Below are 11922 nucleotides of genomic sequence, written 5' to 3'. Positions count from 1 at the left end.
AGTAGAAATTCCGGCGAGATGTCGTAAAGAGAAACGCGTTTCTCGCGCCTTTTGGATCCTGGCGAAGGCGAGGAGGATTCCATTTTCTTTGCGCTCACAACCGGTGAGCGACGCTGCAAGAGTCCGAAGGCGCAGAAGCACTTTTCGAACGACTGCTGGAGGGGGGGACTATCACAAAGCCGACTCGCACATCTCCCAACCCACCGAGTTAAAAGTCGCTTGATAGCCCGTGTGTTGTGTAGTATTCAACAATAATACCGCCCGAGAAACAAAGGTTCGCACTTCTCTGCGGAAAAATCACAATGATACAATACTATGTCTGGGGCGGGCTGTTCTTCCGTGGATCGTGGGCAAGTTACGCTTTTGGCGACAATCAACGAAGGGGCAGGTGCACCGAGCACCGTTGCGGTTGGACCTAGCGCCACGTAAGCACTGACTAATCACACACGTGACAATGATTGAAGGCGACTCTTACTGCACCAGATTCAATATTGATTAGCCCGCAATCTCTCGGTTTAGCAGCTACGCCAAGGCGGTCTGGTTACCGTGTGGATGCAGACTTGCAGCTTTGGTACATTTGTTTACGGCATGTAGTTGGAAAAATATTTCAAATCGCTCGCTATGATGCATATTGCAGCTCTAGTCCAAATGTTTTCACGCCTTGTCCGGGGCGTACGTCTATCTCAGTCCCAAAGCTGAATAAAAATGCCTTTATGCGGCCCTCCCACAACAGCCTGATAGTCGGGCTACTAGTCGATACCCGAGCCTTCCAAACAGCTTCATCGACAAATGTTCTCTTGATCGGTTCAGGATCTTTCGTTTTGGTTGCACCTTCAGTTTGTGTCGTTTGTAAATATTCATGTGACAAAATTGAGGCTTGGGACTGCTGCGGGATTCGATCGGCCAAATCCGCCTCACTTGCAGTGGAATTCACGGGCGATCGCTTCCACAGCTCGCATCCAAGTGTTAAATCGCTTTCGTATGAGAATGCGTTAAAATCGAGGCGGCTCGCAAAAGTTGTATTTGTCGTCGACTTAACGGCATATGTTGCGGACAACTGACCCATTATCGGGTTCAAAGTGACAGTCATCGTCATTGGAGTGTTAACGTAGGCGGATGATGTCGTGTACCGTAAGCCCGTTGAGACTCCCGCCGCTTTATTAAACACACCGTAGTATATCTCACCACCGGCACTTAAGAAAGATTGTGAAGATGGGTCACTCAGTTTTGAATCGTAGCCAAAGTTATAGAGACCTCGTAGACCTAGCAAAGCCTCGTCGGTGCTGTAGATAAATTCGCTGCACCATTTTCCTGTATTTTTTTGCAGTTGAGTCATCATCTTTTTGACCTCATCAGCACACACCGTCTTCTATTACCAGCAGGAAAAGCTTACCGTTCCACCATTGCGCAGTCTGGCATCGCTAACTGCGGAGATCACGATTTGGTCAGTCGGCGACATCTGTCGAATATACATAGCCTCAAGGGTATTACTAGGCAAATATAGTTTGCCGTATAGCAGCGTATCTAAACGGGTCAGAGCAGCATTTCAACTACTGGCGCCTCATTGACGTACTCTTAGCATCGACTCTTTTACCTCCGAGCCAAACCTCTCGGTACTTTGGGTCCTCTGGAGATTCCAGTGTCTTGAGCGGCCTGTAGCCGCACAGGACTTTTGTCAAATCCACATCGTCCGTAGAAAGCCGATTCGATGACAACAAGTTGTTCGGGGCACAGTAGAAGTAGGATATTGCCCCATCAACTATACCACTGAGATTTTTGACTGAATATGACGACGCCGACGCTGGCGAGGACAGTGCTGATACATTAAGAATGAATCCAGATGGTAATGAGAAATCCAGTAACTCTAATGCGCGATCAGATGACTGTCAACTGTCACTATATATCTCGACAGCCACAACTTTACCTCTAGAACTAGCCGTGAGGTTAGCATACTGATTGTCGACATTCCAATTTGTCGCCGCGTAGAAGCTCTCGAGGATATGATCGAGATACGAGTGCATTGCGCAATCCAAATGGCGAACTACCAATCCTCCAAGCCTACAAAAGAGTGCCAGTTATAAACACTACTGCATTATAATCGGTCGTTTAATATCCGACTTGTCTAATACTGTATTGTCCCTAGCTGTAGTTGATTTTGTTGTGGTATTTGCATATTTTGTCGATACATACTGGGGCTAACCTATAATTGCAAGCGTAATGCCGCGCACTGCCACCACTGCCACACATCTCCCAGCTCGAAGGGACATTCCTGAGAAAAAAAATTTAAACTTGAAACTCCCAAAAGCTTTGATTAGCAAGATCAAATTCGGGTTTCTAAACCTTGTCAACTTAGAAGACATTACCCACTGGAGCTGATATAGTTTATACTAGTATGCCGAAGTCAAAGAGATCTAAACTTGGTACGTCCTGCAGTTAATGCTTTATAAGCACGGAATGGAGCTGAATGATCAAGCGGACTGACGCTTCTTCACATAGTCACCTTGACAAAAACTCAGAAGAAGGGCAGAGAAGGCAAAGAACTTCTATTTAATCAGATAAGAGAGGCTCTCGAATTATACAAATATGTTGGTACCATTTTGCCTCTTGAGCGTAGCAACTTGTGGAGACCAATTAACCGTGTGTTTAGGTCTGGGTGTTCGATGTCGCCAACATGCGAAATTCCTTTCTTAAGGACGTGAGACGAGATTGGAATGGCAGTCGGTACGTTGTGGATTTGGAGAGGTACGGTGTGAATCAGAAATCTAAGAGTACATAGGTTGCTGTTCGGGCGGACCAAAGTTATGGCGAAGGCATTGGGTTTAACTAGAGAAGATGAAGTGAAAGAAAACATGAGCAAGCTGTGTAAGGTAAGAAAGATGCGTTTGGTTATCTAGAGTTTTGGTGACCTCAAGGATTAATAATGACTGTGAATTAGTATGTGAAGGGAGCAGTAGGTCTACTTTTGACCAATGAAGACCCAGAGATTGTTGAGAACTATTTCTCCGATTTCGCAAAGTCCGACTTCCCCAGAGCCGGTCAGATTGCCAGCGTGTCATTCACAATTCCATCTGGAATAATATACTCACGCGGAGGTCAGGTTAAGTCGGAGGACGATTTACCATTACCTCATTCTTTGGAGAGTACCCTGCGAGTGCAACTCGGTGTTCCGACCAGCTTAAAGAATGGCAAAATTGTAATTGAGAATGAATTTGAGGTTTGCCAGAAAGGAGGCGTCTTGGATGCGAAGCAAACTCGATTGTTAAAGCTCTTTGGTGTCGCCTGCGCAGAGTTCAGAGTTCGCTTGGTTGCATACTGGGTAGATGGCAGTGTTCATGAATTGGATACGGCAAATCTTGACGAGATAGTGGATGGATCTGATGATGAAGAATAAAAGTACTGGAATTTTTTTAACGGATTAATTATTATACAATGTCATTTTTGTACAATCTAAGTGAAGGTCACACGCTCAAACAACCCCACACGTTCCTTTCGCCCTCATAGCCAATTTTGGAGTTTTTGATCCAAGTTGATACATTTGGGTATAGGAGTAACTTCTTAATCCATTCGTGATCTGGTCCTGCCTGCAGCGGCAAAAATCATCGCCTCCATCTTGATCTGTCACTGTTACGATCACGATCATGACGATCCCGGTAGCGATCCCTGTCGTGATCGCGGTCACGAAAGCGATCGCGTTCTCGATCTCTGTCCCATTCTCGACCACCACCTCTTGCTCGATACCTGTCTCTATCATGCGTCTCACGTTCACGTTCGGGCTGACGGAACCGATCGCTCTCACGCTCCTTTTCGCGCAACAAATCTTTTCCCACAGGTCGCAGCAGTCCAGCCTTAGTATAATGTCTACCGCCCAAGCCACCTCCGAATCTTCGAGGTTTCCAGGATTTGACTGACCTTCCCCGTTCGACGTCAACTAGGACTCTTCGCCCCTTTATTTGTACGCCATTCATATCTTTGTATGCCGCTCGCATATCCTTTTCTCTAGAAAAAACTACGAAGGCGTAGCCGCGTGGTTTGCCGGAAATTTTGTCTCTCACGATTCGTATCTAAGTGTTTGTTAGCTTTCTAATCACTTGGCGGAAACACAAATTCAGCGTATTTACCCGTTCAATCTGCCCATATCTTCCACACTCATCGTCCAGGTCTTGCTCCGTGGCATCGAATGACAATCGAGATATAAACAATGTTTGGAATGGATCGCCCTTGACCAGTGGATCGGAATTGGGATTCCCTATATCCACAGATTAGCCAACCTCAGTTTTACAAGAATAATTTCAGATTTGAAGAATCCAAAAATTCGTCAGTGTCAGTACGATGAGACACTTACAAGATTCCGATCCCTCCTTTAATCTGGTCTCATGAGCCTGTTGCTTCTCTCGTCGCAGTCGCTCGATTTCCTCGGCCTTTGTTTCAGTGGGGACATATGACGACTCAGGCGTATTTAGTAATTCCAGGAATTTTGCAACACCAGATATTCTCGCGGTTCGTCGATTTCCGGACGCGGTATCAGTAGGGGGTAAATATCGCAAAGGTGGACGGGGTGCGAACAACGCTAACAGTGGTGGCGGTAACTTGTCCGTCTATCAAGGATAAAAGTCAGTATACCATATTTGAACTGCACATGATTATGCTTGGCTTACCATTGTGAATGCTGGCCGTCTGCTGTGGACAAAAGTTGAGAAGTTGAATGAAATCTTTGGAGCGCGAGTTTGGGTGTAGAAGAGAAAACCCTATTCTGATTAGCCCCCATTGGTAGAAATGGTCGATTTAGAGCGAACTGTCAGCGGGTTATGCGCAATCAACTTATTTAGTATGTGATAATACATGGCAAATGATCAAATTTAGTGCAGAAGATCAAGAGCACAGACTACATGTAATCGCTAGACCCTCTCTCTACTAGAGTCTTAGAGAATAGAGAATTATGGCTGCTACCTTATCCACAGCATACTCTGTCTTAGCCCATATACATTTAATTATGCTTCGCCAAACAATTCATCAATATTCTGAGAGTGATCATCTTCATCGGATGAAGCTTCGTTGCTGATAGCATCCTCGCCGCCCATAACTTCATCCCGTTTATACAGATGATTCGCCAAAATTTTATTCATTGTGAACATGTCCACTTTGTCGCCAAATACGGGCCGCATTTTATCGTCACACAAAATTTCCCGCTTGTAGTCCGGGTTTTGCAGGTCGTGCTCTTTAATATATGTCCATATATTCTTTACAGCCTCGGGCCGCGATAGCTAATATATAATCATTAGCTTCCAACCAATCACGGGATTGTAAAACGGATTACCTGAGACACTCCCAGAAAATCTGCCAACTGCGGGCTCAATAACATTTTTGCATTAAACGGGTTGTTTCGATTAACCTCTCTTCTTTTTTTGGTCCCACCATCATCCCCGTCATTTGACCTTTTCTTCTTCTTTTTGATAGCAACACCTCGTGGAACGGACGCCGTACGCCCACTACTTCTCACAGAATTTAATTCCTTATGTAACTGGGCTGCATATTCCGCATCTGTCCGGTGTCCTTTCGTATCTGCTGTGGTCGATTTCGTGCCATTAATCGGTGACTTGGCATTGGATGTTGATTTTGGCTCCCTCTTCACAGCGACATTGTCCTTTATGGGTTGCTCCTGTTTCTTTGCGGATGCTTCTAGCTCATCCTGAATATTGTTAAAGCAATCGACTATCACGCCATCTACATCCCGCTATAAGCGTATTAGCGTATTGAACACTGGTGAGATCATTCCGAAACAAGAAAATTACCTTATATGGTGTAAGATCAATTTCAAACAGCTCTTGCAGCGCATTTCGAATCTTCTTAGCTGATATCCGTTCCAGATCAGCGACTCTTAGTATGGCCTATAAGCCATAAGATCAGCCACTACGGAGTCCCCTTAACCTTGACCCCGATCCTTCGAGGTTCATATAAAAGTCAGGAGCAACATACATCAATTGTAGGAATATACCGCGTCGGATCGAACGGCTCTCGCGACTCACCGGACATCGTGGTTGCACAAGATCAACTGAGTAACCTACCTACTGAAGTCGTCTAGCTTGGCAACGATATATATCGCCAACCTACTAAGACTTGTTTTTGCGCCGGCAGTTCTGCGAATATCAGAAAAATCCTCTCTGCTTCAGAATTTGACCTATTATGAGCGTAATATGGACTGGACGTTGTTCTAATTGGCCGTCGACAAGGATAGCCGAGTTCGAAGGACGAGGAATCACAACTATGTACGAACCTAACCCTATGCAAGCTACCGATCTCAGCCACCTTAGTTGTGACCAAGTTGGCGAGAACCAAGCCACTTGGTCCTCTACCTGTCCCGGCGATGGAACCTAACAAAACGTCTGGAATTCTTTATTTTCCGACTGCGCTTTTGTTTGTTCCCGGGGGATTTCCCTACGCCCTTGTCCAATTGGATGTTCCTTTCTATAAATTCTCGTATACATTCTCGCTAGGAGATCTATACATATGCGAGGACAGCTACTCCTCGCCTTTCGGGGAGGGTTAGCTGTGCGCTGAGGCCTGTCTTCTTGCCATCTGGCTTTGTCAGATGGCATGTAGGATTGAACCACCAGATTTCGGCATTGTGTTCGTAATGTCCAAAATCCGGGGGTTTGGTTGGCCTTTAATACATGTGTAGTTGTCTGGTTTGGTCAAAGCAATCGGCATCGTCGAACTTAAAGTGTCTGCCGATATTTTTTTGACACAATTAGTTTTCCAACATTAAGATATCTCGACAAGCCGACAATCTCTGTAAGTCGATTGAAAGAAGCTTTCAACACTACATCGTGTTTTAACGGGATTTTACAGTATGACGTGTCTCATTACCCTGAACGGGGAATTTATTTGGACGCACCATATAATTTATATCTTAATACTATAATCCGTAATTTCTAACTCTAAAATAACTGGCTATCTCATCAGGATAACTAATCGGGGCGCAAAGTCTCCTTTTGAGAGAATGACTACTCGCCGTAATGCCTCACTACAGAGCCCTCAACGATGGCCGTGATGAGCAAGTTTCGCCGTAAGACGTGTCGCGGGTTCCATGATGCCAGCGCCTTCACTATCCAGTCAATCAGCAATAGACGGCTTTGTCAATATTCCTGGCGACGCAAGTATTACCTTCAGAATCAGCATCACCTTTGGCACCGTCGGGACCAGCATCACAGATGGCATCTTCAGAATTGCAGTGGAAAAGCCTGTTTAGTGCGGGAAGAGACTTGCTCGGTGTTCGGAGGCACTCCATGAAGGCAGACAATGAGAATGTTGATTCTTATGGGAGTTATTGTCTGATTAGCGCAGGTATTATTTGTTTAGACACATTCTTGGGTAATGACCGATCTCAACGTTAGGTAATTATTGCGATACCGGCAATATCGGCAAAAATCGTGAACAGTCCTAATCGATTAGTAAGCAAATAATCATGGCGGTCAATAATAATACTCTAGTCATTATTTCTCACATATTGATGCATGTCAAGTGAGATACAAAAGTTGTTGGGGTCTTCTCAGACACTGAGAGCATCCTCAACGGCAATAAAAGTAGTTTGGCGATGTGTGTATTTAGATTAATTGGATTAATAAGCAAGTAATGGGTTCTGGACATTTGAATTGCGATGAAATTAGATTGTGTATGCGATAAGGTATTTTCGCCACCAGGTATGCCGGTTTGCGCATTCCTCCCCGACGTTAAACAGCGGCAACTCGTCGCAAAAACAATGTTATGAGATTATTTGACATAGAGTATATTTAACGTCAAATTTCGGTTAACCAACACACGCGATAAATTGTTTGTTACGTGATAACAGTTTAGCCTTGGCCTGCAGGCCCGTAAATTAAAGCAGTAAATCAGGGGCAAAGCTTATCTCGAGCGTTACGGTCAGTGCCTTAAGAAGGCAGCAAGTCATGTCCAAAGCATGACAAATTTATGCATGGCAGTACACACGAAATACAAACATTTTGTGCATTTGCTTTTTTGGATTTGCTTAGAACTCTGCGCTGTTGTATGAGCGGCCTCAGGCTCAGAGTTTCCGCAGTACAAGCTCAGCGCTGTCCTTGACTGTTATGCTCGCATCAATTCACAATTTACATACATAACATCTAAGCGACGAAGAAGGACAATTGGGATGTCGCGGTGTTATAACAAAGAACAAGTATACATATTGATAAAATCTCTGACTGCAGATGGATCGGCATTCTAATTTCTTAGTCAACAAACGCGACTCTACAAGAAAAATATTCTGCAATTTTGTTTCAGCTTCTTCACGTCAAGTTGCATTTCCTTCTTTGCACAGGCTCAAGACAAGAATATATACTACTTGTAGCTTGTAGCATCAATTTGAAGTGTGGGGGACAGACGGTTTCCGCCGGCCGATGCGGCGCAGAGTGGGCTGAGTGGCTGCAACCAACGTGCATGTCAGCAACGCTGCAATGTAGCCCAAATAAGCGGCTGACAAATATTTTTACATTGAACTCTATTAATTGTATTTGTATTTGAGATAAGGGTAAAGTAATGAAATGCAATATTGTATGTCCTTGGAACGATAACCTCTTATTTCACACACAATTGGAATTGTCAAAAAAGAAGATAATGGATGGTGAGGACAACCAATTTCATGCAGGTCCGTGCGGCGGAATATTGCCTGATGATGCAGATATTTAAGCAACGGCGGCTCCATTTTAAATTTATCTAGCTACTTAGGGTTTAGCGCAGGCAGCACATTGCATATATATATTGTTGCCCAACGCAAATCCGCGGCAAGTGCCGGACGGGCTTTTTTTTAGTAGAGTTCAAAAGCTTCCAGCACATATTTCACTTTTATCTATTACGCCGTCTGTACTTGGCAGTATGACTTCTCCTTAGTAATTATGTGGGAATGCACTATGGTCATAAATAAAAACGAAGGTGCAGGGCTCTATGTGGTTTGCCCGGTGCCAAGAGCTTCTACCGATGAGCTGGAAGAATATAGCGGGTGCTTAAATACAAAGAAAGCAAGACAACAAATCTCTCTATTTGACGCCACATGACCTATATTTATTGAGACAGTAGCAAATAAACGAGGCGTAGTTTTAACTCTGCTTTGCGTTTGGCCGGCGGGATTTGAGCACTATAAAAAAAGACCATGCGTCATATCTATAATAGTTTGCTGCTGTAATTGGACTAATCCAGTTAGCCTCTTCGAGACGTAGAAAATGGCAACTGAGTATGGTGCATATTATGGCACCTTGGGGGTTATATGGTTTAAATGGCTACTGTGTACCGCAGTAAAACTGCACCAATGTGATGTCCAAATAACGGCAGTGGCTTCCACATGTGTTTATCCAATTGTTGCTTCTTCTGCATCTTAATTAATCATTGTTGTTGCTGTTGCTGTTGCTGTTGATGTTGATGTTGATGTTATCTCCGTCCGTTCATTCCCGAATGCATACGTTCAATTGGCTTCTTCTTGTTACTGCATATTCTTTCGTAACCTTTGAGCCTGAGCCTGAGCCTGGCTGCATGTCAATTGCAGATCTTAGCTTTGGACGACCAAACGTCAAATGTTCTGGGGCCTTATTCTACTGTCAATTTAGGAAGTGAACTTTATTGCTAAAGGCATTTAAAATGCGGCTTTCCATAATTAAGCTTGGTGTTTTTTTCAGAGCGTACGCTGGACTGTTTTTAGTTACCTCTCGGATGGACCGCAAACAGCTGCTGCATAATGGCAAACGCGCCGCCCCGCTTTGCTTATGCGCTTTTCGGCGGTTACTTTCTGCCGACTGGGCAACGTTGTCTCATTTATTTCAAGTTCTTATTATTCCATCTATCTGCCGTCCAGATGTTTTCTCTTGGTGTTGTTATTGCTTCTGGTGAAGGTGCTGGTGAAGGTGCTGCTCTCACTGCTACGAAATGGATGGCAGCTCCCTACCGTCGAGCTCATCCGACTCTAGCTCTCCGTCTTCCTCCCCACTACTAAAGGATTACCATCATCAGGACGCATTCACAGTCATGCCTCGTTGGGGGTTCCAATCTATGCAATATGCTGATGCACGCCCTCGTCTGTGGCAACTCCTGCCGTCCTTCAGAACTCGTCGTCATATCAAAGGATCTTTGCGATTGTTCCTTCTCGGCATTTTTATCGTTATAACACTCTTCTCGCTTTGTATATACTTGCGCGTTATCAACGTCGATTCCACAGTTTTGTTATCACTTAGCTTCGGCAATTCCACCTCCACACTGCCTGCGGAACCTGTCTATGACAGCCATGCAGAAGAGGAAGCGCACAGGAGAGCAGAGATGCTTGTGAAATTCAAGGAACAATTCGACATGACTCGCAAGCTTGCGTCTAATCCTACTCCGCTCAATTTGCTTCGATATTGCTCTAACCCGCGACAAAAGCCTTCCAGCGCGAATTACCTGGTTTCAACCGTCGCAGAAGAAGGCACGATGACGCGAATGGACTTTGGTCACCATCCACCACGAGCATCTCGATACAATCCAAATATCCTGCCATTCCCCAAAGGTTACAAATACCCCTATATTGGCTTCGCGCGCCAGTCCCCTAAAGGGATTCTTTTTCACCACGAGATAGTGTGGTGCGAGATGGACTGGAGCGAAACGCCAGCAATTGGCCGGAAAGTTCTCGTGTGCGCACAACCTGCTCAGAAATTGGACTTGGCCGAATGGGTTACCAAATCGGGGTTGTGCAAGTCGATCCCATTCCTGGCGTTGAAGGCAGGTCATTCGGATCCTCGAGTCTTGTTCTCTCCTCGCGGCGAGCCGTTAATGGTAGTGGGAAATAATGGACAATCAAATTGTATGGGTCAATTTGTGATCGACTTGCGACAAGTCGTGCCAGGTTTGAACTGGAAGATGAAGCTTCATAATGTCCCTATTCGGTATGCCCTTCACCTTCCGTTTTTTAATAATTGCACGCCTTAACAATAACATAGATATAAGGAGCTCACCGAACTCCCTCGCCCAGTGTATAACGAAATTGAAAAAAATTGGTTCTTGATGTGGGACGAATCCAACGTCGGATATGTCCAGCACGAGACCGAGCATCGTTCCGTCTCCGCACTCGACGGGCCACGGAAGAAGCAAGTCAACATCGCTACACCGGACATCCCGAAATGTGTATCAGGGCTGAAACGCAATTTCGAAAATCAGAAATCTCATGCGAATGATATTCACCAGGCAACAAATTCACTGCGAGTCACTTTGTGTGACTTTCCTTGTATCCCAACGATTCATAACACCGTTATTGTCGAGTTGATGCATATGAAGTATAAGAATACGTATGAGCTATTTTATAGGAGGTACGCGATCATCATGAATGCTACGGCGCCGTTCAATATCATTGGACGGACCGGCAATCTCATGTATGCAGGCACGGATGAACGGACAATGTTGTACTCTGTTAGCATAACTTGGGACCACGAGAATCACCGCGAACATGACGAATGGGATGAAGAAGTGCACGGCGGCCATAGCTTTTTGGCGGAAATTGAAGCGAGTGAGCAGAAAGAACGAGAGGCAGAGCGACTGATGTCATCAGACGACAGTGAGGAGCAGGTGGGCGAAGTATGGGAAAGCTCAGATACGGAAAATCCAGAGGTGTCTGAGGATAGAACACCTGTGAAGGCGAAGAGAACCGTCAATGGGTCGAAGCCGACATCTGCGAGTAGCGCAACCGCGGTGCTGCCGACGGCCTCACCGTCTAATAAGGTGGAGCATCCCCAAAATCCTTTGGTCAACAAGTATTACCATGGCTGGCTTGACGACACAATTATGATCAACATAGGCATCAACGACGCAGACGCTGGAGTATTGCACGTTCGAGCACATGATTTACTAGAATGTATTCATGTTTGCGAATAGGTGATTGATTGCCTCATTGGGCGC

General features: G+C 45.2%; 5 protein-coding genes across 5 annotated transcripts; 2 read left to right on the top strand and 3 right to left on the bottom strand.

Annotated features, from left to right (window-relative positions):
• Positions 1 to 321: 321 nt before the first annotated feature.
• Positions 322 to 2119, bottom strand: V1513DRAFT_51008 (uncharacterized protein). The gene is made up of 5 exons (XM_066900529.1): positions 1925 to 2119; positions 1574 to 1864; positions 1394 to 1524; positions 476 to 1339; positions 322 to 415 (listed from the first exon to the last, which is right to left on the bottom strand). The coding sequence occupies exons 1-4, from the start codon at positions 2019 to 2021 to the stop codon at positions 620 to 622; spliced, it is 1239 nt and encodes a 412-aa protein (XP_066753919.1). The 5' UTR covers positions 2022 to 2119; the 3' UTR covers positions 322 to 415; positions 476 to 619.
• Positions 2120 to 2301: 182 nt separating this feature from the next.
• Positions 2302 to 3471, top strand: V1513DRAFT_443872 (ribosomal protein L10-domain-containing protein). Its single transcript, XM_066897887.1, has 5 exons — positions 2302 to 2420; positions 2497 to 2585; positions 2648 to 2721; positions 2777 to 2867; positions 2936 to 3471. Exons 1-5 carry the CDS (start codon positions 2393 to 2395, stop codon positions 3389 to 3391), a joined length of 738 nt encoding a protein of 245 aa, XP_066753918.1. The 5' UTR covers positions 2302 to 2392; the 3' UTR covers positions 3392 to 3471.
• A 125-nt stretch (positions 3472 to 3596) lies between these two features.
• V1513DRAFT_424991 (uncharacterized protein) lies at positions 3597 to 4658 on the bottom strand (the record flags this gene model as incomplete). Its single annotated transcript, XM_066896105.1, has 4 exons — positions 3597 to 4061; positions 4119 to 4246; positions 4343 to 4595; positions 4656 to 4658. The coding sequence occupies 4 exons, from the start codon at positions 4656 to 4658 to the stop codon at positions 3597 to 3599; spliced, it is 849 nt and encodes a 282-aa protein (XP_066753917.1).
• A 94-nt stretch (positions 4659 to 4752) lies between these two features.
• V1513DRAFT_50977 (uncharacterized protein) lies at positions 4753 to 6242 on the bottom strand. The gene is made up of 4 exons (XM_066900528.1): positions 5974 to 6242; positions 5790 to 5885; positions 5315 to 5731; positions 4753 to 5261 (listed from the first exon to the last, which is right to left on the bottom strand). Exons 1-4 carry the CDS (start codon positions 6028 to 6030, stop codon positions 4989 to 4991), a joined length of 843 nt encoding a protein of 280 aa, XP_066753916.1. The 5' UTR covers positions 6031 to 6242; the 3' UTR covers positions 4753 to 4988.
• A 3685-nt stretch (positions 6243 to 9927) lies between these two features.
• V1513DRAFT_378771 (uncharacterized protein) lies at positions 9928 to 11898 on the top strand (the record flags this gene model as incomplete). The annotated part of the gene is made up of 2 exons (XM_066894992.1): positions 9928 to 10916; positions 10971 to 11898. The coding sequence occupies 2 exons, from the start codon at positions 9928 to 9930 to the stop codon at positions 11896 to 11898; spliced, it is 1917 nt and encodes a 638-aa protein (XP_066753915.1).
• Between the last annotated feature and the right edge of the window lie 24 nt (positions 11899 to 11922).

This window comes from Lipomyces chichibuensis (genome assembly GCF_038497645.1).
Source record: "Lipomyces chichibuensis strain CBS 12929 unplaced genomic scaffold V1513scaffold_13, whole genome shotgun sequence".
Lineage (NCBI taxonomy): Eukaryota > Fungi > Ascomycota > Lipomycetes > Lipomycetales > Lipomycetaceae > Lipomyces > Lipomyces chichibuensis.
The sequence above is the reverse complement of the archived record's forward strand: the minus strand, read 5'-3'. Positions and strand labels throughout refer to the sequence as shown.